At 49.3% G+C, this 24,186-nt stretch overlaps 1 protein-coding gene across 1 annotated transcript in view; it reads left to right on the top strand.

The window, feature by feature from the left end:
- The window catches only part of LOC116797227 (discoidin domain-containing receptor 2-like), a 39,265-nt gene extending 16,967 nt beyond the window's left edge, over nt 1-22,298 (top strand). Inside the window, 13 exon segments of the mRNA XM_032708589.1 lie at nt 334-524; nt 4,356-4,602; nt 5,821-5,913; nt 6,402-6,559; nt 6,797-6,992; nt 8,835-9,079; nt 12,085-12,206; nt 12,570-12,767; nt 16,230-16,464; nt 18,602-18,750; nt 19,895-19,969; nt 19,971-20,324; nt 20,380-22,298. Of these exon segments, the coding sequence (XP_032564480.1) occupies nt 334-524; nt 4,356-4,602; nt 5,821-5,913; nt 6,402-6,559; nt 6,797-6,992; nt 8,835-9,079; nt 12,085-12,206; nt 12,570-12,767; nt 16,230-16,464; nt 18,602-18,750; nt 19,895-19,969; nt 19,971-20,031 (1,970 nt within the window). The 3' untranslated portion in view covers nt 20,032-20,324; nt 20,380-22,298.
- The last annotated feature ends 1,888 nt before the right edge of the window (nt 22,299-24,186 follow it).

Raw genomic sequence — 24,186 nt, 5'->3', positions numbered from 1 at the left:
AGCCAGTGTTCCTCCTGTGCAGCTGCAGGTGAAATACTGCGATTCAAGCTGTGTTTGGAGAACACAGTGTTGTTTTTTGTAGTGTCACTTTTTGCTCCCAAGAGCTCTGTGCTCGTAACTTGGCTTTGCTGTCAGTGCAAAACTTCTGCATTTTAAAAGCCCAGCCCAAACAAATGAAGGTGATATTGCATTAAGAGCAGTGAATGAGTTCTTGTCCATGGGTGATTTCAGAGTAAATATATTTTCCTGGTACCTGTTGAAAGCCCCGGTGTGGTCTCACACTGGAGCTCCCCTGCTGCTGCTCTGGCTGACTGTGGGGTTCTCCCTTACCAGGCACCTGTCTGGGGGGCTGGGCCAGCTCCACAGATGGTGTGCTGGGCCTGGATGACTTCACCCAGAGCCACCAGTACCGTGTGTGGCCAGGCTATGACTACGTGGGCTGGAAGAAGAACGAGAGCTTCAGCACGGGCTCCGTGGAGATGGAGTTCCAGTTTGACGCGACCACGGAACTCACCTCCATGAAGGTAAGTCAGGGTGTCCCTCTCCTGGGGGGCAGGCTTGGGGGCTGGGTGCTTCCAGTTTTGCCCCTTTGGGTCATAGAATCATAGAATGGTTGGCTTGGAAGGGGCCTTGCAGCTCATCTCGTTCCACCCCCTGCATGGACAGGGACACCTCCCACTGGACAAGTTGTTCCAAGCCCTGTCCAACCTGATCTTGGGTCCTCTTCCCAAAGCAGGAGGATACAAGGTGCCTGACAGCAGAATTTGAGCTGGAGATGTCCCAGGTTGCAGTGTAGAAGGTGAAGTAGGAGAGCACTTGCCTCTCCAGAGCTCAGACACTCTCCTTTGAGCATTTGGTTTAAAGGCAATAAAACAAACACCTGAGGCACTGCTCAGGCAGCCAGGATGGATTTAGGGTCTAGGCTCTGCTGTCTAGGGACTGCCTGACCCTTGAGGTGAAGGAATGTGACTGTGCTTCCATTTTACCCAAGTGTTTCTCTGGATGCCTCAGTCTGTGCTTGTGCTGTGGGAAATTATTTAAGCACACAGGAAAAGCACGAGCTGAACTTTGAGTCTGTAGTAAACAGCAAGATCTTTTAACAACGATTGGTGGCTTTTCTTGTAGAGATTTCAAATGAAGGAGAACCACCACATCCTTAAGTAAATTGTTTGGTGGTTACTTACTCTGGTTTTATTTTGTCTATTTTTAACTCGCAACCCTTGGCTCTTTGCCTGCTTTCACTGGCAGAAATAAGAGTCCTGCTCCTCTGAAATCTGCTTGTACACTGTGATTAACAACTCTCTTAAGCTTTGCTTTACTAAACTCAGTTGGCTGGACTTCTCAGTGCCTTCCTGCTGAGACCCAGGGTCATTTTTGGAGCCATCATCCAGTGCTTTCTTTCTTTGCTGGTGTTCTTTTAGAGGTGCAGAATCTGGATCCAAATCCAGGCCTTCCATCAAATTGCATAAAGAATGGGACCAATTTCCTGCTTCTGGAGGATTCTTTTTGTTTATGAATCTTGTGATGATTTTAGTCCTCCAAACCAACCGAGAGGGAGCCAGTGGTCATTTGGATTTTGGTAACATGCTAAAAGCCAGTTCCAAGTTACTGGTGTCCAGGATAAAAGTCCAGTGTGGAAAGCATCACTTACATTTTTGTCCCTGAGTTCAGTGCCCTGGCATGACGTCAGTCCTGAAAGCTTCAGATTATTTTTGGAAACTCCCTCCCCCTATTTCATTTATTTTATTGGTAGTGATTCTGCTGTCTCTCCAGGTCATTGAAAAACATAGCAAATAATTTTTATTTAGGAATCCATTCCTGTTTTATAACACCTAGAGAACAATTTATACCTTTAAAACTTTGTAAAACTTACTAGTTGACAATGTTTAATCAAATACTATAATACATGAGTCCATACTGTGCTAATTGGAGACAGATGCTGTGAGTAAATCAAGCCTTCCAAAAGTCTGTCATGTAAACACAGCCATCCTGATCAACCAAACACATCATCTTAGAAAAACAGCTACTTCATCTGGTATTTCATTATAAAGCTGTTTTTATTAGCATAAATTAGTCTTCATTATTGATTGAATGTTGTCTGTTTCAGCTTTGCATTTATTTTGTACAGGCCAGGTGGTCTGTGAATAACTTTTGTATTCTCTTACCTGGTAGCTTTAGCCCAGTCCTCTGAACTTTTCCAGTATCCAAGAAAGTATTAAAAATAATGTTAGCAAGTAGTGCAAGCTGCATTGCAAAATACTTAGGCTTGAATACTGTAAAATTGGACTTCAGTAGGAGGTGTTTGGAGTAGAAGTGTCTCTGTATCAGTCCAAGTTGTGAACATATCCAGCTCCTGTCCAAATATGGCCCAAATTGTATATTCCAGGCATCAGGCTTTCATGCCTTGTTATGTGATGACTGTTCTCTCTTATTCAATAATGTTGTCTGAGCTTCATCTGTTCTAATTATATGCAAATCCTCTTCTTTTGTCCTTTTACTGCTCATCAGGCTGTTCTCCTCATTACTGCTTCACTGCTATCACTGCAGGACCTGGCAGGGCCCAAGCAATTAATGGGGTTCAAAGCTGTGCATAGTTTGGAAACTGTTGTTGTCACAGTGGCAGTACACTCATTAGGAAATAATTCCTAGAGTTCTGGGGAGGGTTGGACCACTGTGGCTATGAGAATGGAGCAGGCTGAAGACTTTGAGTCACCTTTTTTCTTCTGGTTCCTGGTCACTGGGGTCCAGATCTTCAGGTCTGCCTGGCAGAACTCACTGTGTGTGTTGTTAAAAAGGGAGCAGGGTAAGATTTGCACTGCAGACACAGTGGTACAGCATAAAAGATGCTTCTAGGCATTGTCCCTCTTCCCAAAGCCTCCTTCCTTGGAGGTGCTGGAGGCCTGGGAGAGCAGCAGGAGTTTGGTGCTCGTGGGTCTGCGGTGCCACACCCCAGGAAGATGGAGATGTCACCTTTTGGGTTGGCTGCAGCTCAGGAACAGGAGAGGGAGAAAGTTGCTCCCTGTTCTTGGAGGGTAAAACAGCTCTCAGGGAGGTGTGAAGTCAGTCTGAGAGGTGTTTGTGAAACACTTGGTGTGGAGCTGTAACTGGGAGCTGAGAGGAGATGCCTCTGTTGCAGTGAGGTGTTGGTGTGGCAGCACAGTGACTGCACTTACATTCCAGTGTCTTTAGCTAAAGCCCAGGTGCCACTGCAGCAGGGACAGCCTGATGAGGAGCCACCAGGAGAGGCTGATGGATCCAGCCTTACCTCGTGGTTTCCCTAAAACTCACATCCTTAGTTGTCTTCAAGGTGCAGCCACAGCAGGAGAACTGCTGTATGTCAGGGGAATTTCTCCTTGAGCTTGTACTTTTTAATGGTTTTTTGGAAGAGATCAGCTTAGACTGCATGTGTTGAAAGCTTCCTAAGTGCTAAAGAAATTTTGAACACTAAGTTAGATTGTTTTATTGGCACAGATCAATTGTGATGTCTGGTAGCTCGAGCTGGTGCCTCAAAAGAGGGACCATGGACAAAGAAATCCCGGGGATCCTTCATGCAACAGTCCAGACCAAGAGCAATATTAGGGTCTGGCTCTTCTCACTCTTCATTGCTTCACTGTTTCATTACCAGGAGGCTGCCCCATGGTCACCTTCACCCTGCCCTCTGAGGTGGGTTTTGATCAGTTCTGTAGTCTGTTGTAACATGGTTGTTACAGTTCATAGACCACCAACTATGGGCTGTTATTAATTTTTAAGTAATATTTAAGCTGCAGCTCTGGCCTGTTCTAATTAATATTAATGATCAGATTCTTATCTTCAAGTTTTGCTACAATCCATCTTTACTATTATTAATGATTAGATTATCAGCTTCAGGGTTCACTATAATCCATCTTTGATTTATACAACAGAACCATGTAGTTCAGATAAAGTTCAGCTTGTGGCCTAACAGTTCCAGCTGCTTATGTCAGGCAAGCACTTAGCTATTCAAATAACATCAAATTTTCAACACTAATAGAGTCTAAAGCCTAGGTGTGTTTTTTTTCTTTCCCCTCTTAGGTTATATGTTCAAGGAGAATTGATCTGTGAGGCTTTAGATCAGTAGAGGGTTTGGATTGATTTTTTTATATGGGCCTTTTGAAGAGCCTGCCAAAAGGTGACCATTAGTGTGGCTTTTGCAGGTAAAGTTTTAGAGCTGTTTCAGAAGAACTTTTTGCACAGATGTTCTCATTGCACACTGAGCTACAATGTGTTCATACAGGGAGATATTGGGAATGGAAAATTTTCATGAATGGAAAAATCCTTGAGGCTTGATGTAGGTGTCAGTAAACCTCTGGTTGATGGATCTGTTCTCTTCTTCCAAGGTGCATTGTAACAACATGTTTTCCAAGGGGGTGAAGATTTTCCAGAGGGTGGAATGCCTGTTCAAACCACGTCTGATTGCAGACTGGGAGCCTGAACCTGTCGGGGTGGCCACAGTCCTGGATGACAAGAACCCCAGTGCCAGGTTCGTGACCGTGCCCCTGAACCAGCGCGTGGGCAAAGCCATCCTGTGCCGCTTCTACTTCGCTGACACCTGGATGATGATGAGTGAGATTTCCTTCCAGTCAGGTGAGTGAGTGTTCCTCTGCTCAGGCAGGCCTGGGAAAGCACAGAGCAAAAGAAGTGTGGAAGTACAGGATGTGTGGGGTTAACAGAGTGAAGGTACTGTGGGGCCACACAGTGGAAAGGAGGAGGTGGGACAACAACTCTTCAGTGGATGCTTTTCAGGCTGATACTGATGCACATGTACAGGAGCACGACCAAGACAACCAAAAATTGGACCATAAGAGCATTTCTTCTTTTTGAGACAGTTCATAGAATCATAAAATATCCCAAGTTGGAGGAACCCATCAGGATCATCAGTTCCAACCCCTGGCCCTGCCCAGGACACCCCAACAATCCCACCCTGTCCCTGAGAACATTGTCCAAACACTCCTGGAGCTCTGGCAGCCTTGGGGCTGTGCCCACTGCCCTGGGGAGCCTGGTCAGTGCCCAACCACCCTCTGGGGGAAGAACCTTTCCCTGAGATCCAACCTGACCCTGCCCTGACTCGGCTCCAGTTGTTCCCTCAAGTCCTGTCACTGGTCACAGCAGTGAAGAGATCAGTACTTGCCCCTCTGCTTCCCCAGTTGCCTGCTGGTTATGAGGTTGATTTTTAGTTCTCTTTACCAAGTATTTTGTTATGACTAATTTTAGTAGATCTACAAATGATGATCGAGTTAGCAGATTATTAAAAATGAGAGGCTATTTTTTTTTCCTCAAGTCTTAACTGTGGTGCAGAGGTTGGTGCCATGAGGTGCTTTAAAAGGCTCTGGAAGGGAAAGGACAAGAGACTTGGAGAAAACGACCAGCACTGATGGTGAAATGAGCTGACTGTAGCTAATCAACTGTAGCAGGAAGACATTCCTGAGGAAGGAATGCTCTGGGTGCTGCTTGTTGCTGACCTTGCTGACAGCAGCCCCTCCTGGCTACTCTGTCACATGTGGGGCCAAGCAGGCTGTTAGTCCAGTCTTAGATCATGCTGAAATGGAAAAAAGGCTCTTGTTCAGTGCCCTGTGTGTGGCTGAGCTCGGGGAAGGCCCTGCACTCACTGGTGCTGTGCTGTGGCTGGGCTGTACGTGCTGCTCCGTGCAGAGGCTCATCCTGCAGGTGTGCTGGGAAGGGCTCGGGAATCTCTGCTCAGGCTGTTCCTGACCTGCCTGGGCCTCAGCCCAGTTGGGATTGCAGGGAATGCTGGCAGGAGCAGGGAGGTTTTGTTGCACTGACACGTTCCCTTCCCTTCCACAGACATGGAGAGCGTGAATCCCAGTTTTGTTACGGCAGCAACAAGCACGACGGATCTGCTGGAGACAGAGTACAACGTTACTGAGGGGACCTGGGGTGAGGATTTCTGTCCCTTAGCCATGCCAGGGGCTCAAGTGCTGGGGGATTTCACAGTGACATCCTAGTGATTGTGGTGTCTCCCTCCACTTCTGGACACCTGGGGGTGGCCTGGTTATTGCCCTCATGCACAGGGCAGCATCTGACAGGCTCAGGTGTTTTCTTCCCTCAGCTGGCTGGGGCTGCCTTGGAGTGTGGGCTGAAAGTATATGTGCAGCCAGTGAAGCTCTGAACACTGCCTTGTCTAGTATGGATCCATTGCAGGACCTGTTCTGCTAAGGACAGTGTTTGATTGCAGAAGGTCTCTGCACAGTTCTTATCTGTGAGCCTCCAAAACCAGAATTTCTGATAAGATGGGAACACAGCTAATGGTTGTGTTCAGGGAGCTGCCCAAGATCTTTTCTGTACCAGACTGTAGGAGGTTGGCCAGCACAGATAACAACTAGTGCTTTAACTCCAAATTCTTCTCTGTACCTCTGTGATTGCAGAAACCACATCTTCTGTAACCAGCACCTGGATAGGAGAGAAGGCAGATGACTCCAATACCTCCATCCTCGTGGGCTGCCTTGTGGCTATTATTCTGCTGCTCCTGATGATTATAATCATCATTCTTTGGAAGCAATATGTTCAGAAAAGGCTGGAAAAGGTAGTACAATGGGGCTGTTTTGCAGACACAAGTTCAGTACTTACCATTAACCCTGATGAGCTCAGAATTGTGCAAAGCACAAGGTTTCCCCAGCTCTGCAGAGCAGCTAAAGCTGTTCTCACAGCAGGGGAGGATGCCAGCCCTATCCAAGATGTTACTGGAAGTTGCTGTGGTTGCAGCCAGCATATTACTTAACAGCTGAGCACAGCCTCAGTGTTTTTCCCCTCTCTCCTGCAGGCCCCACGTCGAATCCTGGAGGAGGATGCGACTGTTCGCCTCTCCTTCTACAGCTACACCATTGCCAACAACCAGACCCAGATCCACCAGTCAAATCCCACCTATGAACGTGCTTTCCCACTGGATTTGGAGTATCACCAGCCAGCTACACTACTCCAAAAGCTCCCAGAGCTCTCCCAAAGTGCAGAGGATTCAGGTAATATCATCAGTCTCTAGAAGTTATGTGTTTATTCTTCCAGTATTTCTATCAGACTGTAAAATGTGCCACTTCTCAGTGTCTTAAGTTCTCATCTTTGACTCCTGTGCAATACAACACTTACCCCAGGGATCTCAGGCAGTATTCTGGAGCTCTGGAACTTTTTGGCATGTAACTGTGACAGCTGGAGCAGCAGCCCCACTAGAGGGTGGTGGCCTTTTATTGTTTTATGTGAAGACTGTTTATACATTACCCAGGTCATCTTTTAGCAGCTGGTTTGGGCAGTCACAGCAATCACACTTGTTTTGTCTCATGGCAGTGGAGTGGCTGCCTGCAGCACTCTTGGGAGAAGACCTTTAGCACCTTTTTCTTAGAAAAAGCAGAGGAAAATGCAGCAGGGAGTTGTCAGTGGTGTCCTTGCTTCCAGCCCTGGGGAAGGTTTTGGACCCACGCAGAAAGGAACGTTTCCAACAGTGTTTTGTACTCAGCAGTGGCAGTGCTGAGCAGTGGATGGAAGGGCAGTCCCATTCCTGCATTCCTCACCCTGACAAGTTGCTAAGATCCAGCATTATACTGCACAGAGAGACTGATTGGATTGAGTGAGGGTGTGAATTTGAAGCAGAACAAAGGTTCTGTGTAATACTGACCATGCAGGGAGTTAATTCTATAGTGCTATCCCATGATATTTATGTGAATAAACTGTCAGAGGGAGTGGGGTGTGCTAAAGAGGATGTGGGAAATGGAAGCCTCGATCAGTTCTTGTTGCAGAAGAGAATCCAGAGCAAGTTTGGAGTCACAAACAACATCCCTGCGTCAGGTAATGGGAACAGATTGTATTTAGGATGAATCAGAAACAGAAAATCAGGCTCACCTCTCCATGTCTGGACAGGAACTGTAACTCTCATGACTGACTAGAGCAGGCTGTGTTGAACAGGAATTTGCTGGTGCTTCACAGGTATTTTGGTGTCTGCAGAAACGTGGCTTGTTCTGGTTGAAGCCCTGGTTAAAACCAGGCAGTGTCTCCCATGTGGGTGTCCCTTAGTACAGTAGTAGGTGTGTGTTACAACCTGCCCCAGAAAGGGGGGGATAACCCAGGTTCTTATTAATAAATCCCTTGGGGTGGATTAGAGTGAAATGACACTAAATAACTAGTGTTTGAAAACTTATATAGGTAGGGTTTGTTTTAGAACAATTTTGTTGCAAAGGTAAACAGGTATGTTGCCATTTTGGGTGTTACCATCTATATCTCTCATCTACAGCAATATGGCATAAAGATAACCTTTGGGGAAAATGCATAAGGGAGAGAAAGGAAAGACAGGATAAGGGTAAGGGAGAGTAAGGGAAAGAAAAGATGAGAGTGGAAAGATGTCTATAGTCACTGCCCACGGGGTCCAGAGATGGAACTTGGTAGTTGCAGCTTCCATGTCTGTCAGTTGAAGTGGTGGCCTTGATCTGTTGGGGGTGAAGGAGGGAAGCCCCCACACTCCAAGAAGTTATGAGTTATTATATCCATGGATGGTGTCCCAGGCCATGCCACGAGCCTCCAAGGTCTGCTGGGCCTGTGCAGAGTTCCCATGAGGGGCCTGGTAAACAGGGCTCTTCTCACCTTTTCAGGGCACCTCCAGCAGCACTGGCAGGGGGGATGGGTCCAGCTGCCTCTTCCCAGCCTGAAAAAGTCCCCTGGCAATCCTAGAATGCATAAATCACTAACCATTTCAGTCTCTGACAGCGTGCAGCTGGGCTGAATTCCCAGAGGAGCTGAGAGGACTGAATGTGGGATTGAGAGCAGTGCAAGCTGGTCCTAAGGCAGTCTGACTTCACCCCTCTCTGGTTTGCCCTCAGTGTGCAGCGGGGACTATGCTGAGCCCGACCTGACCAAGTCCACCCCTCACCAAGGCTTCCAGAACAACGTCCCTCACTACGCCGAGACCGACATCGTGCACCTGCAGGGCGTGACCGGCAACAACATGTACGCGGTGCCCGCCCTCACCGTGGACTCCCTCACCAAGAAGGACATCTCCGTGGGGGAATTCCCTCGGCAGCAGCTGCGCCTCAAGGAGAAGCTGGGAGAGGGGCAGTTTGGAGAGGTACAGCCCTTCTCTTCCTCTGCTCCACCCAGAGAAAGGAGGTGCCTGGTGGAGCTGAGTCCTCTGAGCCGCCTCTTGGTGGGGCTGAGGGTTCTGCATTCCGTTCTTTACTGTGAGTGGTGTGAACAGTTTGCCCTGGGAGGGTTGTGAGTGCCCCAGCTCTGGCAGTGTTCAAAGCCAGGTTGGATAAGGCCTTGAGCAGCTGGATAACTGGTTGTAGTTCCTGGGTGCTTTCCTGCATGCTCTCCATTGGGATACATGTTCTGGTAACTTTTTAAGCAAGTGTCTTGTCACCCCTTCATGTACAACCCTGGTGGTAATTTTATGTCTTTATTTGTTAATTTATCAGAAGTAATGTGGAATTGTGTGTACTCATCAGAGTATTCGTCACTGGGGAGGTGTTCACATCACAGACACACACACACGTTTTTCTCCCTTTTTTTTTTTCCTCTGGAATTAGAGGACTTTGGATAACTGGTTGTAGTTCCTGGATGCTCCTCAGTTAAGTCTGAGCAGTGGTCTAGTGGGAGGTGTCCTTGCCCATTCTGTGGTGGTTGGGACTAGATGAGCTTTAAGGTCCATCTCAACCCCTTAACATTCTATGAATCTATGATTTTAGTTGATATATGTTTGCCCTTGGGGAAAGCTGCTGTTCCCTAGGCTGGGCCACAGAGCCCTGTTCTGCAGCTGTGAGGCTCTGCTTGGTACCACGGGAGCCTTTCTCAGCAGATGAACTTTGTAAACTTTTCTGTTTTGCTGTTTATATCCCTATTAATGATCTTATGGAAAAGGGCTGGGGGTGGGAATTCAGCTTCACATCTTCCATGGACATCTCAAATGTGATGGCTGTCACCCACCTTTAGGCATGTGAGTTTGAAAACTCTCTCGAGTCCAGCTAAGATGGATCCTAGCTGTGTAAAAACTCTTCCCATTCCCAGATGAAGGTTCTGGGAGTGCTCTGCACACTCACCCAAGCCAAGACAGACATTCCCAAGCACTGTAGTGCCCTCATTCTCCAGCATTGCTGCTGCTCAGGCAGTGTGATGCACACATCTGTCACCCACCAAGCTTTCCCTTTGCTCCTTGAGCTCCTTTTAAGCTGTGAATGTTGTCACCCTGCCTTTTCTTCTCTCCCTTCTGCATTTCCACAACATCCCTAGTTCCATCCTGAGCAGGTCTTCCCCTCTCTTGCTCTCACTCTTCCAGTGTCATTTTTTTCTTCCCAGTTTTTGTTCACTCAGCCTTAATTCTACCTGTCAGCCACATTTTGGCAAGCACAGCCCTTTACTGGCTGCTTACTTCTCTGGATGTGCCCATCTTTGCAGTTCCTCCCTTCTGACACCACACCTCCCCTATCCCAGCCCCTTGCCTGTCCCCTCACTTCTTCCTGGCTCACTCTGTGTGCTGGGAAGGTTGTGACATCCTCAGCCTCTTCACCTGGTGTCAGTGTGGCCCCTTCTGCTGTTACCTGGATCCTGCCCTGTCTTGGGCTGTGCTCCAAAAGTGAGACAAGAGAGGGTGTTATTTTCTCATTGTTTTGCCTCTGGTTTCTCCTTTCTTCTCATCCCTGTCCTTCTGTTAACTGTAAGAACTCCCATCTCCATTTTCCTTGGGGGTGGATTCAGAGCCTGTTCCTCTCCTCACATCACAGGCTCTTGCCCTCTCCTTTGCAAACATGCTGCCCCACATTCTCTCATCTCTCCTTCTCACCTCCTTAGTCTTTACCAAGCTGGTCCCCCTGTGCTCTGCTGCACTGCTCTGGCTCAGTGTGCAGCCTTGTTTCTAGAAGCGTGGCTCAGCTGCTTTCACCTCTCCACTCGAAACTTCTTTACCACTCAATCTTTTTTTTCTTCCTCGTTCCTAACCGTCCCCTCCCTGGACTCAGTGACACATTTCCTGCACTTGGAATACCTGTGCTTGATCCTGTGGCTCTGTTCCCTGTTCCAGGTCTCATGGCTGTATTTTCACCACAGCAGATTCATTCCCTGTGGACTTGCAGCAGCATCTTTGTGCTTCTCTTCCTGTTCTGCATGTTTGTCCCATTTTCTGTGCTGTCTCATTTTCTCCTCACCATGTTTTGTCACTGAAATTCTTGCTGCTTTTTTCATACAAAATTCATCGTGCTCCCATTACATTCCCCTCAGTGCTGCAAGTCTGACTGACACATCCAGTCTGCTCCCCTCCTCCAGTCCTTGTTCTATCCACACAGTCAGGTCTGGCTGTTTTCCCCACCCAGGTCTCCATTTGGATACACATTCTGGTAACTGCTTAAGCAGTCACCCCTTCTTGTACAACCCTGGCAGTAATTTTATGTCTTTATTTGTTAATTTATCAGAAGTAATTTGGAATTCTGTCATCAGAGTATTTGTCACTAGGTGAATGCACTGGTGAGGTGTTCACATCACACACACACACATTTTTCTCCTTTTTTTTTTTCCACTCTGGAATTAGAGGACTTTGGATAACTGGCTGTAGTTCTTGGATGTTCCTAAGTTAAGTCTGAGCAGTGACTCAGGCCAGGCTGCAGGACAGTTCTGGGCTCCTGTGGCTGGTGTGAGATGCTGTCCCTGCCAGCCCTGCTGCAATTGTGCTCTTTGCCTGCACATGCAGAGCAGACCCCTCCAGGCTCAGGGGCCTTTCTGAACACCTCCAGTCTGTGCTGGGTGAACTGGATTGCCCCAGGAGGCTGCTGCACCAGTCTGAGATTGTGCACAACATCACAGATTCTGTGAAGAATTCTTGTGAAGAAACACAAGAACTCAGTATGTTGGAGACACATCTGGCTGCAAGCCCTGTGCATTCCTGTGCCATGGGCCCTATAGTGTATGAACATGTTTGTCCAGGATCTAGGGCCAACCCAGGGGTAATTTCTGATCAGAACTCTTACCTTCATTAGATCATTCACTTGCTTATTCTGCCAGCAGTGACCAAACCAGTGATGTTGTTTTCCTCTGGTTTTCTGCCTGTTCATGCTCTTACATCTGCCTCTGCCCTCTTCCCTGCAGGTGCACCTTTGTGAAGCTGATGGCCTGCTGGAATTCCTGGGAGTCTCATCCTCAGAATTCACTCACCAGCCAGTTCTTGTGGCAGTGAAAATGCTGAGGTCAGATGTCAACAAAACAGCCAGGTAAGTGCACCTGCAATACCAACCAGCTGGGGAGGGGAGAGCAAAGACTTTCCAAGCAGCAGCTTCACACAGAGGACTTGTGTAAAAGTGTCATGTGTCTGTGGTGCATATTCTGTGTGTTCATGGAAGGAACAGGACACAGCAGGGAGTGGGGGATAGGGATAGCTGTAATGACAACCTGAAATGCTGCATTAATCCTGTTCCCTGGGAAAGGGGCAGTGTACAGAAGCACAACCAGCTTTTGCACTTTGCTGTGTGCAGGAGCGTAAATGGCTCTGACTGAGATGTTCTCACGTGCCTCTTGTGCTTTCCTGAGGCAGAGGAATAGTTTAGGATATTCAGCCATGTTTTCTGTTTTACAAGAAACGATTTCCTGAAGGAGATCAAGATCATGTCCCGGCTGAAGAACCCCAACATCATCCGGCTGCTGGGGGTGTGTGTGCGCGACGACCCCCTGTGCATGATAACGGAGTACATGGAGAACGGGGACCTCAACCAGTTCCTGTCACAGAGGGAGATCTACAGCAAGTTTGCCATTTCAAACAATATTCCCTGTGTCAGGTAAGAGGAGCTGCCAGTTTTGGGATAAATAACAATAGAGAGCTGCCAGTTCCATCTGCTGTGCCTTGCAGGCAGTGACCTTCCTCCAGCCCAGCCGCTGCCATGGCACGTGGACACTAGTCCTGCTTTGTGTGGGAGGTTGTTCTTGAGGCCCCTGGAAGTCTGTGTTCCTCTGAAGTGTCCCTGACTGTGGGCTGTTCTGGTCACAGTGACCATCCTGATATGCTGTTTATTGATGTGGCCATCTGTTTATGTTAGAGGGCTTGCATCAAGTATTTCATTAATATGAGAAGCCAGTTGCATTACAGCAGGAATTTTGGGATGAAAATCAAGAATGTCTCTTAAGATTTTAAGAATGTTCATATGTTCTCTGGATGTCTGATAAATATTGCTGAGTGTAGAGCTTCACTAAGGAAAAGATTTCATCAGCCTACAGAAGGAGAATATTTGGCAAAGAAAACCATATTCTGTCAGTGGTGGCACTTGTCTCCCTCCTCAGTGGAAGGATTAAATCTGACATAAAAGCATCCCTGCTATTGCAGAAATCCTTTCCTCAGAGGAGAGTTGTGTGCAGGACTAACATGTTCTGCCTGATAAAGAACCCTGCACTGCTCAGGAGCTGTGGCATTGCTGAGCCTTTGGCATGTTCTCCCCAAAGGATTAGGTGGATTTGTAGTTCAAGCACGAGGTAGTTGTGCAGAGCCAGTTCTGAGGTGCTGGACAGAACATGACTGGGGTTTACCATGTCCAGGCAACACCACAGTTGCTGCCAGAACCTGTCAGTGGTCCTGTTGGGAGTGTTAACCTGGCATCCTGCAGTCAGGACACACCAGGAGCTGCAGGATGAGAGGATTTGCATCTGACTAGAGACATGTTTCAGCTCTCTCCAGTCTTCTGCCCTTCCTGCACATCAGAAACATCATTCACCTTTAGGCTTGTGGCTTTTTTCCCCCTGGCCAAAGCCTCAAAATGTTCTTTCTTCTTTCTCCTCTTCACTTCTCATCTGACTTCAGCACTGTCACTCACATTGTTCTTCCTTGGTTTCCATTACTTGGCTCTACCTCTAGTTTTTCATTCTCTCCTGCTGATCCTTCAGCTTCTTTTGTCCCTCCAGCCAGACACAGTGTCACATTAAAGGCAGTAGACTGGCTCAGATAGCTGGGGTTGTTTACTGAGTGACATGAATCCCCCTGCCAAAGAGAAGTGCTGGCTCTGCTGGTGCCCGGGGTGTCTCACAGATGTGACAAGGTCCAGCCACCCCACTCGTCTCTCAAACCCAGTATTTGGTGCATCAAATGTGGTGACCAGCCCTTTCCTGCAGAGAGGTCACACATTCTTAACTCCTTATGGCTCTTTGATGTTTGAAATGCATCCCCCTGATGTCCCTCTGTCTGTCTGCTCACAGAGTCATTTAGGCTGGAAAAGCCCTCCAAGATAATCGAGTCCAGCTGTACTCCCAGCACTGCCAAGGCCACCACTAAACTGTGTCCCCAAATCCCACATCCATGTGCTTGTAAATCCCTCCAGGGATGGTGACTCCCCTGGGCAACCTGTGCCAGGCCTGGACAACCCTTTCAGTGAAAAATTTTCCCTGATATCCAACCTAAACCTCCCCTGATGCAATTTGAGGCCATTTCCTGTCCTGTCACCAGGAGAAGAGCCTGACCCCCACCTGCTCCAACCTCCAGGGAGTTGATGAGAGTGAAAAGGTCCTCTCTGAGCCTTCTTTTCTCCAGGCTGAGCCCCCCCAGCTGCTTCTCCACCAGCTTTGTTGCTCTTCCAAAGGCAGGTCTGCCTTTCTGCCTTTGGGGTGTTGGCCCCGAGGCACAACGAGGACTCTGTGTGTCCCACCCTGTCCCTCTGTGTGTGGAGCCACTCGTGTGGACCCTGCAGAGCTGGCTGAGCAGGGGGCAGGAGCCAAGAGGAAGCTGCTGATGGGACCCTGCCAGGCTGCAGGTGGGACAGGAAAGACGGGCTGCTGGGGTGGGAAAAGCAGCAGCCCCAGGCAGGGAGAGGCACAGCTGAATGTGGGATCCTGGAGGCTGTGCCACAAGCCAACAACCAGCTTAACAGGGGACAGGAGGGCGGCCAAGTTCCTTCTCTGGGGCCTCAAGAGGCCCACCCTGATCAGGAGCAATGTGGAGCTGACTGTGGGACTGGTGCAGGGGTCAACCCAGCTGGGTTATGGTTTCACCACACTGAGAGGTGGTGCCTTGACCCTCCAACCAGGGCTCTGCTGGGCTGAGGGGCTGCCTCTGGATCACTCTGGTGATAGCTCAGCTGCTGGTTAGGGTAGATTGAGTGCATCTGTTATTGTTAGAGGCATTACAGTGCTGTCATTTAGATAACATGATAGTGCTTTCCTCGTTGTACCTTAAGGGGGCTTTTAAAGGGGAGGAAGACTTGTTATAGGGGCAGATAATGACAGGACGAGGGACAATGGTTTTAAAATGTAAGAGGGTAGTTTCAAATGAGATGTGAGGAAAAAATTCTTCCCTGTGAGGGTGGGGAGGCCCTGGCACAGGTTGCCTAGAGAAGCTGTGGCTGCCCCATCCCTGGAAGCGTCCAAGGCCAGGCTGGATGGGGCTTGGAGCAACCTGTTCTAGTGGAAGGTGTCCCTGCCCATGGCAGGGGAGTGGAACAAGATGAACTTTAAGGTCCTCTCCAATCCAAACCATTCTACCATTCTGTGATTGTCACCAGAACACAAAGAGAAGGAGAGTAAGTCTTTCTTATTCTGACCCTTATCAGAAAAATACTGTGAACAGTTTACTTATTGTGTTCTGATGAGCACTTGGTCTTGTGAAGCATTTGAGATGCACAGTGGGAAACAGAGCAGTGGTGTGTGGAGAATGCTGAGAGTCTGATGGTCCAAACTCTGTCTGTGTATCATGTAACTTCATTAATGCTATCTTCATTTTGCTAATGGGAGAATTAAAATTAAATTAGATGGAAAATGCATCTGTTTTTATTTTCAGTAAAGCTTAACATATTTTTTAAAAATAGTAAGCTCTCTCTTTCATGTGGAGTGACGTACTATGTTAATATACCCAGTAGTGGTGGTGTTTGAAATACCAGACTAAGTGGCTCATAAGATATGAGATTCTGAGATTGTACAGCCTAATTTTTCATGTCTCTCTGCAAAAAGCTGGTGCTTTGATGCACAAACTCTTTGAAAATCTTGAGATTAACGTTTGATATTGAAAAAAAAATAAAAATCTAAAGGATGTCAGATTCCGAGGGCCTGAATTTCAGGGACAGCTTGTCTGTTCCTGCTTAGTCACCTCAGGAGACTTAGTCTGGCAGGGAGGCTGTTTGTGCCCTGAAATGAGACAGTTTAGTTCCACTGTTATGGCAGAAAATAAAGTGACAGGTCACTGTAACACATGAAATGCAAGGAAGAGTTGACTGTGGGGAACTCTGATTTTTTTTTTTTCCTTGTTTTGTTTTCCTTCCATGCAGCCACTCCAACCTGCTGTACATGGCCACCCAAATTGCCTCTGGGATGAAGTACTTGGCATCTCTGAACTTTGTGCACAGGGATCTGGCAACTCGCAACTGCCTGGTGGGGAACAACTACACCATCAAGATTGCAGACTTTGGCATGAGCAGGAACCTCTACAGTGGGGATTACTACAGGATCCAGGGAAGAGCTGTGCTGCCCATTCGTTGGATGGCCTGGGAAAGCATCCTCCTGGTAGGGGCTGCACAAAGCCTCCCTTTATTCCTTCCTCTGATTTCCACTGTGCCCCTGAGCGTGACACTTGTGTGTGACAGTCCTGACGGCACCAAAATGTGTGCTGGAGGTGGCCCCAGGTGAGGAGTCCATCAGGTTGTGTGGACATAACTCATATCCTGGGAAAGGACTGTGTCCTTACAAATACAACACAGGTCATGTTATGGTTTGGGTTGGAAGGAACCTTTGAAGGTCATCCAGTCCCACCCCCTGCCATGGGCAGGGACAACTTCCACTAGAACAGGTTGCTCCAATCCAGCCTGGCCTTGGACACTTCTAGGGATGGGGCAGCCACAGCTTCTCTGGGCAACCTGTGCCAGGGCCTCACCCCCCTCACAGGGAAGAATTTCTTCCCAATATCCCATCTAACCCTGCCCTCTGTCAGCAGAAAGCCATTCCCCCTTGTCCTGTCCCTCCATCCCTTGTCCAAAGTCTTGGAGCCCCTTTAGGCACTGGAAGGGGCTCTAAGTTCTCCCTGGATCCTTCTCTTCTCCAGGTGAACTCCCTCAGCTCTCCCAGCCTGGGTCCAGAGGGGCTCCAGCCCTTGGAGCATCTCCATGGCCTCCTCTGGACTCTCTTCAGCTCCATGTCCTTGCTGTGCTGTTCCCCAGGGCTGGAGCAGCTCTGCAGGGGGGTCTCACCTGAGGGGCAGAGGGGCAGAATCCCCCCTGCCCTGCTGCCCACGCTGGGGGATCAGCCCAGGGCACGGGGGGTTCTGGGCTGGGCCATGTCCAGCTCTCCCCCACCAGCACCCCCAGAGTCTTCTCCCAGGGCTGCTCTATCTGTCCATCCCCAGCCTGGATTGATCCAGGGGCTTCCCTGACCCAGGAGCAGCACCAGCACTTGGCCTTGTTGAACCATTGTTCCCATGGGCCCACTTGGTTTTGTCCATGTCTCTCTGGATGGCATCCCTGCCCTCAGCCCTCATCTGGGGCCTGACTTCTGCTCTGTGCCTGCCATTCAGGATTCCTGCTGGAATTGTAAGGAAGTTGCCTTTCTGTGTTCATTTTCCCAGCTGGGAAGCTCTGAGGGGCAGGGGCAAAACTTGCTGAGTTTCAAGAGCCGAGTCTGGTTTTGAGCTGGGGTTTGTTTCGTGTTCAGGGGTCCCGCTGTCTCCCCTCAGGAGACTGTTCCACAGCCCAAACACACCCAGCCTGGAGGCACTTCCTTAATATTCAGCCCTGTATTTCTTTCTCAGAGCAGTTGGTGAGATCACTTGGTTGCGTTTTTTATTAAACATGCTCTCCAGGTACCCAGAGAAAGTTGCAGTTCCCTCTGCTATAGAGGCTACCAGGCCTAGGCTTTTCTAAATTCACCTTCTTTTCCTGGTTACAGCTGCATCTCAACCAGAAGTCAATCCCATCTTCCTTGTGTGAACATCTTCCAAACCTTGACAGACTGCAGGGGTTGCCAGATAAAGCCTGGGCACTGCAGGACTTGGATGTTTTCAGCCCAAACAGGCCCTCCAACCCCCAAGTTTCTGTGTTATTTTCTGAGCAATCTTTTTTCTCTCCACGAACACATTGTTCCAAACACAGCCAGTTTGGGCACATTTTTGGAAGACACAAAGCAGGGACAGCAAGAGCACTGTCACTGGCTTCTTAATGTGCAAAAATCAAAATGATCTCAGGGTTTTCTCCAAGAGTCTGGAGTCTGCTCCAGCTCTGCTTTCACCCCCGGGCTTTGCTTTCCCCTTCAAAGGCTTTTCTCTGTTCAGAACTGTTTCAGGTGCAGGTAGACAGTGGCTGTCCCCCCCAGCTCATTTTCTGCTGCAAACACACTGTCTCAGGAGGGCCAGAAGTCTCTGGCTTTCTCTGGGACGTGCTCCCTGTTGCAACAGGTTTACCCCAGTGAAAACTGCACCTTCTTAGAGCTGTCCTGGGGTCCCACGACTGCTCCTGCCCCACAAACAGCCACACCATGCCTTGGTCCCTCTGTGTGTGGCTGAGAGCAGCTCCCCTGCTCTGCTGGGAGCATTTTCCCAGGTGTGGGTCCTGCATCCTCGTGTTCAGCTGCAGAGGGTTTTGCAGACTGAAAGGGGTTTTACTGAAGGGGGCTGTGAAACAACCTGGGCTTACAAGATCCTTTCTGTCCACAGGGCAAATTCACCACAGCCAGCGACGTGTGGGCCTTTGGGGTGACCCTCTGGGAGATGTTTGTGCTGTGCAAGGAGCAGCCCTACAGCCTCCTCTCGGATGAGCAGGTCATTGAGAACACAGGGAGTTCTTCAGGAGCCAGGGCAGGCAGGTGAGGAAGCAAACACAGCTCTTCCTTCCCTGGAGCTGGTCCCAAGTGGATGTTCCCAGGGCCTCTGCTGGCCTTAGTCATCTGCAGGAGTCTCTGCTGCTACTACTCAACTTCTCACGGTGTCCTGCCTCCTCCCCTTTATTGGGCTTATTGCACCAACTTTCCTCTCTTGGAGTCCCACTGGAAGAATCCCTTGGCCCTGTCCAGTGCTTTTTCTTATTATACTTCACTCTGCCCTGTCCTTGGCTTTTCCAGGCTCTCCTGCACAATTCCTTTGTCAACTCTCTCCCCCAGCAATGGCTCTGAAAGATGAGGAAGCACTTAGGGAGGTGGGGAAGGAGGATTTGTAACTTCCCAGGGCTTAGATACTCCTGTAGTATATCTACATAGACCAGGAGGCCTTTGGCCATCTCCAGTTGCTGAAGGGCTTCCCTGTGTCATTCTGTCCCCTCTCACTCACTCCCAGGATTGTGCACCCCACTGCTGCTGCCCTCACTAGATACCAGTGATGGTGCAGGACACTCCAGCTCTCAGTACCCAAACCTGGAGTGCCAGTTCAGAACAGTTCACTGTTCTCCCAAAAATCACCTTTAGCACCAGAGAATTAAGGGAAATAAAATGATCGGGGGGGTTAATCACCATCTCCCAATTAATCAAGAGCCTAAAAAATATGAGCCTAAAAAAGAGAGGGGGAAATGTAATCATTCTGCCAAGGTGTGCTGTAGAAAAGCTCTAAAAGGTGTTTTTCTGTTCTGCTAACAAGCTGTCACGATGCTTAGAAAGCCTCATGGGTTGTCTACGGTGAGTTGAAGTATTGGATTTATTGTGGTAAATTTGGTTTTGGTTTGTGTTTTGCTGTCTCTTGGAAGACAAATCCCTCTGAAGCATTCATGTTTTCTGGGAGACAAAGGCCTGTTTTATGACCAGCTCATCAGACAAGTTGGCAGAGTGTCGTGGTGCTGTTTGAGGTGGTGTCAGGTCCCTGTCCAGACTCCACTGCCAGGCTCAGGCTGACTGGATTCCAGCACTGCATGGTGGCTGTGTTGTAAACCTGGAGTGGAACTGTCTTTTGGTGTTACTTCATCAAAGGTTCAGTTGTTTTGTGCAGGTCCCACTGAAATAGCTGTCACTCTCTTCCTTTCAGATCTATCTCCCAGACTCCTCTGTGCCCTAACCCTGTGTTCGACCTGATGCTGAAGTGCTGGAGCAGGGATATCAAAGCGTCCCACTTTTGACATGATCCACCACTTCCTGCTAGAACAATTGGAATCAAACATTTGACTCCAGAGAGAGAGAGACAAACTGTCGAGAACAGAGTGACTCTGGGGTCTCTTTGCCTGTTCCTCACAGAAGATGGTCAGGCCACCTCGCTCCCCTCCCCGACTGGGCCCTATTGAGTTGAGACGTCCATGGCAGCTGCTCGTTATATGGCCATGGTCTGACACACAGGACCAGAGGATCTCATTTGGTTGAAAATCATCTCCTCTTCTGAATCATTCCTGGGAATACTGTGAGAGGGGTTTATTGGATACTTCAGGCGAAAGGAATGAGTAGAACTCGAGGGAATTGGCGCCGTATTGCAGAGAAGAACAAGTGAGAGACGGAGAGGACAAATGAATGGAGAAAAAGCTCCTCCTGGCTGGAAGAGAAGGCGCCGGTCGGCGAGAGCCACTCGAGAACAGGTTTCTGGAAGGAAAGACTTGAGCCTTCTAGAGCTATTCCATTAAATCAGATGGAAGTCTTGTGCACATTAGCGAGTGTTCTGTGTGCTCTTGCTACACACAGTAGCAAGAGGCCAGAAGCGTCTGGAGCTGGGAAATGGTTTAACGGACTCGGGAACTGACGGAGCATTTTTAGCAACCCTTGGGAGTGACACTGCCAGGGTCTACAGAGGATGCTGAACAAGAGTCCAAGATGATGTTCTGTTTTCCTGTGGTTGTTAAGCACTTTGGTTATATATGTGCGTTTTCCCCACACTGGATTTTTTTTTTTTCTAGAAAAAAAATAATTTTGAAAATGAATGTTTAAAGGGTCATGGGAAGGTCACTGCGGTAGAAGATCTTCCCCTGACCTACAAATTAAGGCTAGGTAGGGAGTTTGTATTGAGAAGTAGCTGATACTGTACTACTGTCACTATGTAGATTATTAACCTAATGAACTTGTAGCCACAATGGACTGATGTGCAATTAATCCTGTATAATTACCATCAATATGAGATCTCTAAGTCAATGCTGTTACGTGTGAGAGGGAACTCAGATTTGGTGAAACCGGGTGGCTGAGAGCAGAACCCTCTTTGTCACTTGTCACAGCTCACAGGGGGGACAGGAGCAGCACCCGGGTCACCCCGGCACACGCGTGTCTGGGGGCACCCACACGTGTGTGCCCGGTGTCAGAGGTTCCTCCCAGGTCTGCAGCAGGTTCGTGCCATCAGCTGGGCAGGGGCAGCTTGGCCAGGCTCTGTCATTGTCCCCTGGCCCTGGGAGCTGGGCTGGCACATCCCCTCAGGGGGTCTGTCCTGTATTTCGGGTGCTCCCCGTGCAGCGCGGGCTGGTTACTCATTGAACTTGGGGTTGGTTTGTGTGTCGTGTCACAAACAGCTCATTCTCTGGAGGGTTTAGAGGGCTCTGAAATCCATTTGGAGTGAGTTAGAGAGTTCAGTGTTTCTACAATAAATCCATTGTGGATTTACCAGGTGCCTGGGGAATACTCTGCTATTCCCTCTTTAATCGTTTAGCAAGATACTTAGGACCAAACCAAACATTTCATAAGCTGGGAGAGAATGAAAGCTCAGCACTTGGCTTTTTTTTTTTTTTTTTTTTAATAAGCAGCATCCAGCATAGCATATATTTCCAGTAAAGATGAAAAAGATAATTTTTATCTTAGCCACAAGCATAGATGCCTGGCTGTCTGTGCTGCGAGCTCTGCGAGAGGGCACTGCTGAGAGAGGCAATGTCTGAACAGTTACAACACAGGCATGATTGTGTGCAAAGAAAAACCCTGCCTCTGAACTGGCAGATGCCAGGATGGAGCGTGGCATGGCTGTGTCTGCTCCCTGGGCACATCAGACTCCTTGTGAAGTTCCCCAGCCGGGAAGGGCCGTGCCCAGGGTGTCCTGTCCTGGCTGTGTGGGGTGTCCCCATCTGAGCTGCTCCTCTGAGCCCCTTTGTGGCTGAGCAGCTGGAGGGCCCAGGTCATCCATCCTCCCTGCCCAAGCTCAGGTGAACCTCACCCCCAGTTCTTTCCCCTGTGACTGGGGGGAGCTGCCATTCCCTGTGTGTGCCATCTCTCCAGAGCTGGGTGGTGGGAGCTGGAGTTGCTGCAACCTGTTGGGCACCTGGCAAACCACTCAGCCATGGTATTTCTGGAGTATTTCTGTCCTGTCCCAGAACATGTACCCCAGTAACACACAGCCCTGTGCATGGTCTCCTGTGCTGTAAAGTCACCAGACAGGCTCTGTGCTCTTGTTCCATCGGGATGTGCTGTTCCTCCAGTGACATGTTGACATACCAAGTTTCTCTCATATCAATAAATTCTAATGATAACCTTGACAAAAGTGAATTTCTACTTCTTTTTTGCCCAGGTGTCTGCCTTGAGCACTGATATTTTGGTGTGATTGTTCAGTAGCTCTTTGGTAAGTGTGTGACCCCCAGATTTGGAGGGAGCAGCTCTTGACCATCTAAAGAAATGAGCTTTGAGGGGGGTTCTGGAAATGCTGGAAAGGTGCCAGCCCAAGGCCCCTCAGGCTGGTTGGACCTGGAATGGTCTGGGGTTGTTGGTTAGTGCTGCATTTCAGCAAGCAACTTTTCATCTTAATGTTAGAATCAGGTGCTTTAGGCTTTGTAGGTCCCTTATCAACCTGTCCACTAAAAGCTGAGCCAATTTTGAAGCTCCTTTGGGGTGCTGGGCCTGACCCATCTGGGCTTTGAACATCTCCAAGCTTGGAGATGCCACCCCCTCCCTTGACCCTGTCCCAGGGCTGTTCTGTGCCCACAGAGGAGAATTTTTCCTTGTGTCTGCTGGGCCTTCCCCACGTGTTTTGTGCCTGTTCCCTCTTGGTTTTCCACTGTGCATCTCTGAGAAGAGCCATCCTACCCCTGGCACACCCATCCACCCTGTAGACCTCACATTGCCGGGCAGTTTTGCCCCTGATCAGAGCTCAGGTACTTGGGCAAACTCAAATACATCTTATAAAGGCTGGAAATACCAGATCTCTCAGTTTAGGCAGCCAAAGACAAGAGTCAAGCAGCATTTTTATACCTTCAGATACAATTCTGGAGGGAATTGAGACACCTGAGAAAAATATTCAACAGGTTGCCCAGAGAGGTGGCAGATGTCCTATCCCTGGAAGTGTTCAAGGTCAAGTTGGACGAGACTCTGAGCAGCCTGATCCAGTGGAAGGTGTCTGTGCTCACTGCAGGGGGGTTGGACTAGATGGGCTTTAAAGGTCCCTTCCAACCCAAACTATTCGTTAATTCTATGATTTAATGATTCTGTGCTTTCTGGTACCTTTGAAACCTTAAAGGGACTCTGCAGCCACATGGCCAAGCTCTCCAAGGCCATGGGGGACTTTGGCAGTGAGTGAGGCTGGTGACTGGTATTGGGGTTGGTGGAAACGATGCTGGTGCCAAAAGGCATGGGGGGATCTTTGACTTGAGGACATTTGGGGCCCAGTTGCTCTGGCAAGCCAGGAAAGCGGGGGAGGGGGGGGGATTTTTTGCAGGGGCGGGTGGTGGGGGCAGGTTTAGCTCAGATTGGGAATAAATTGTTCCCTGTGAGGGTGGGGAGGCCCTGGCACAGGTTGCCCAGAGAAGCTGTGGCTGCTCCATCCCTGGGAGTGTCCAAGGCCAGGTTGGACAGGGCTTGGAGCAACCTGGGCAGGTGGAAGATGTCCCTGCCCGTGGCTGGGTAGTTAGAACAAGATGGTTTTTATGCTCCCTTCCAACCCAAACCATTGTAGGGTTCTGGGCTGTTCAGTGAACAGGAGCCCTGTGTTCTTCAGCTGAAGGGGGAGAGACCCAGCACACACCAGACACCGTGACCATACAACACTGGGAATGGAACAGCCTTTATCCTGCATGGAACTGGCAGGGAAGGATCACATCCTCCAACAGCCAGACCTGGGAGGGCAGTGAGGAGTGGGGGGAGGAGGGTTGAGCCTCCCCCTGAATCCCTGAACCGGAGCCTGGAGGTTTCTGTGGTGGGAGCACCTGCAGCAGGAGCTGTGGGCAGTGCTGGCCTGGCCAGGCAGGCACAGCCAGGCTCTCCTGAGTCTGTACTGGCCACGAACCACACCATGGACATGTATCTGTGCTGGGGCTGCTTACAGGGAACGTCTGGCCCCGCTGTCCCCAGGGCTCTGAGCCCTCAGGACACCTGACAAGCACCATGAAATCGCTGTGCTCATCCAAAGCTTCCAGGTGGGGGAACAAAGAGCTG

This window comes from Chiroxiphia lanceolata, chromosome 21, assembly GCF_009829145.1.
Source record: "Chiroxiphia lanceolata isolate bChiLan1 chromosome 21, bChiLan1.pri, whole genome shotgun sequence".
In the NCBI taxonomy this organism is placed as follows: Eukaryota; Metazoa; Chordata; class Aves; order Passeriformes; family Pipridae; genus Chiroxiphia; species Chiroxiphia lanceolata.
This window is presented reverse-complemented; position numbering and strand designations above follow the sequence as displayed.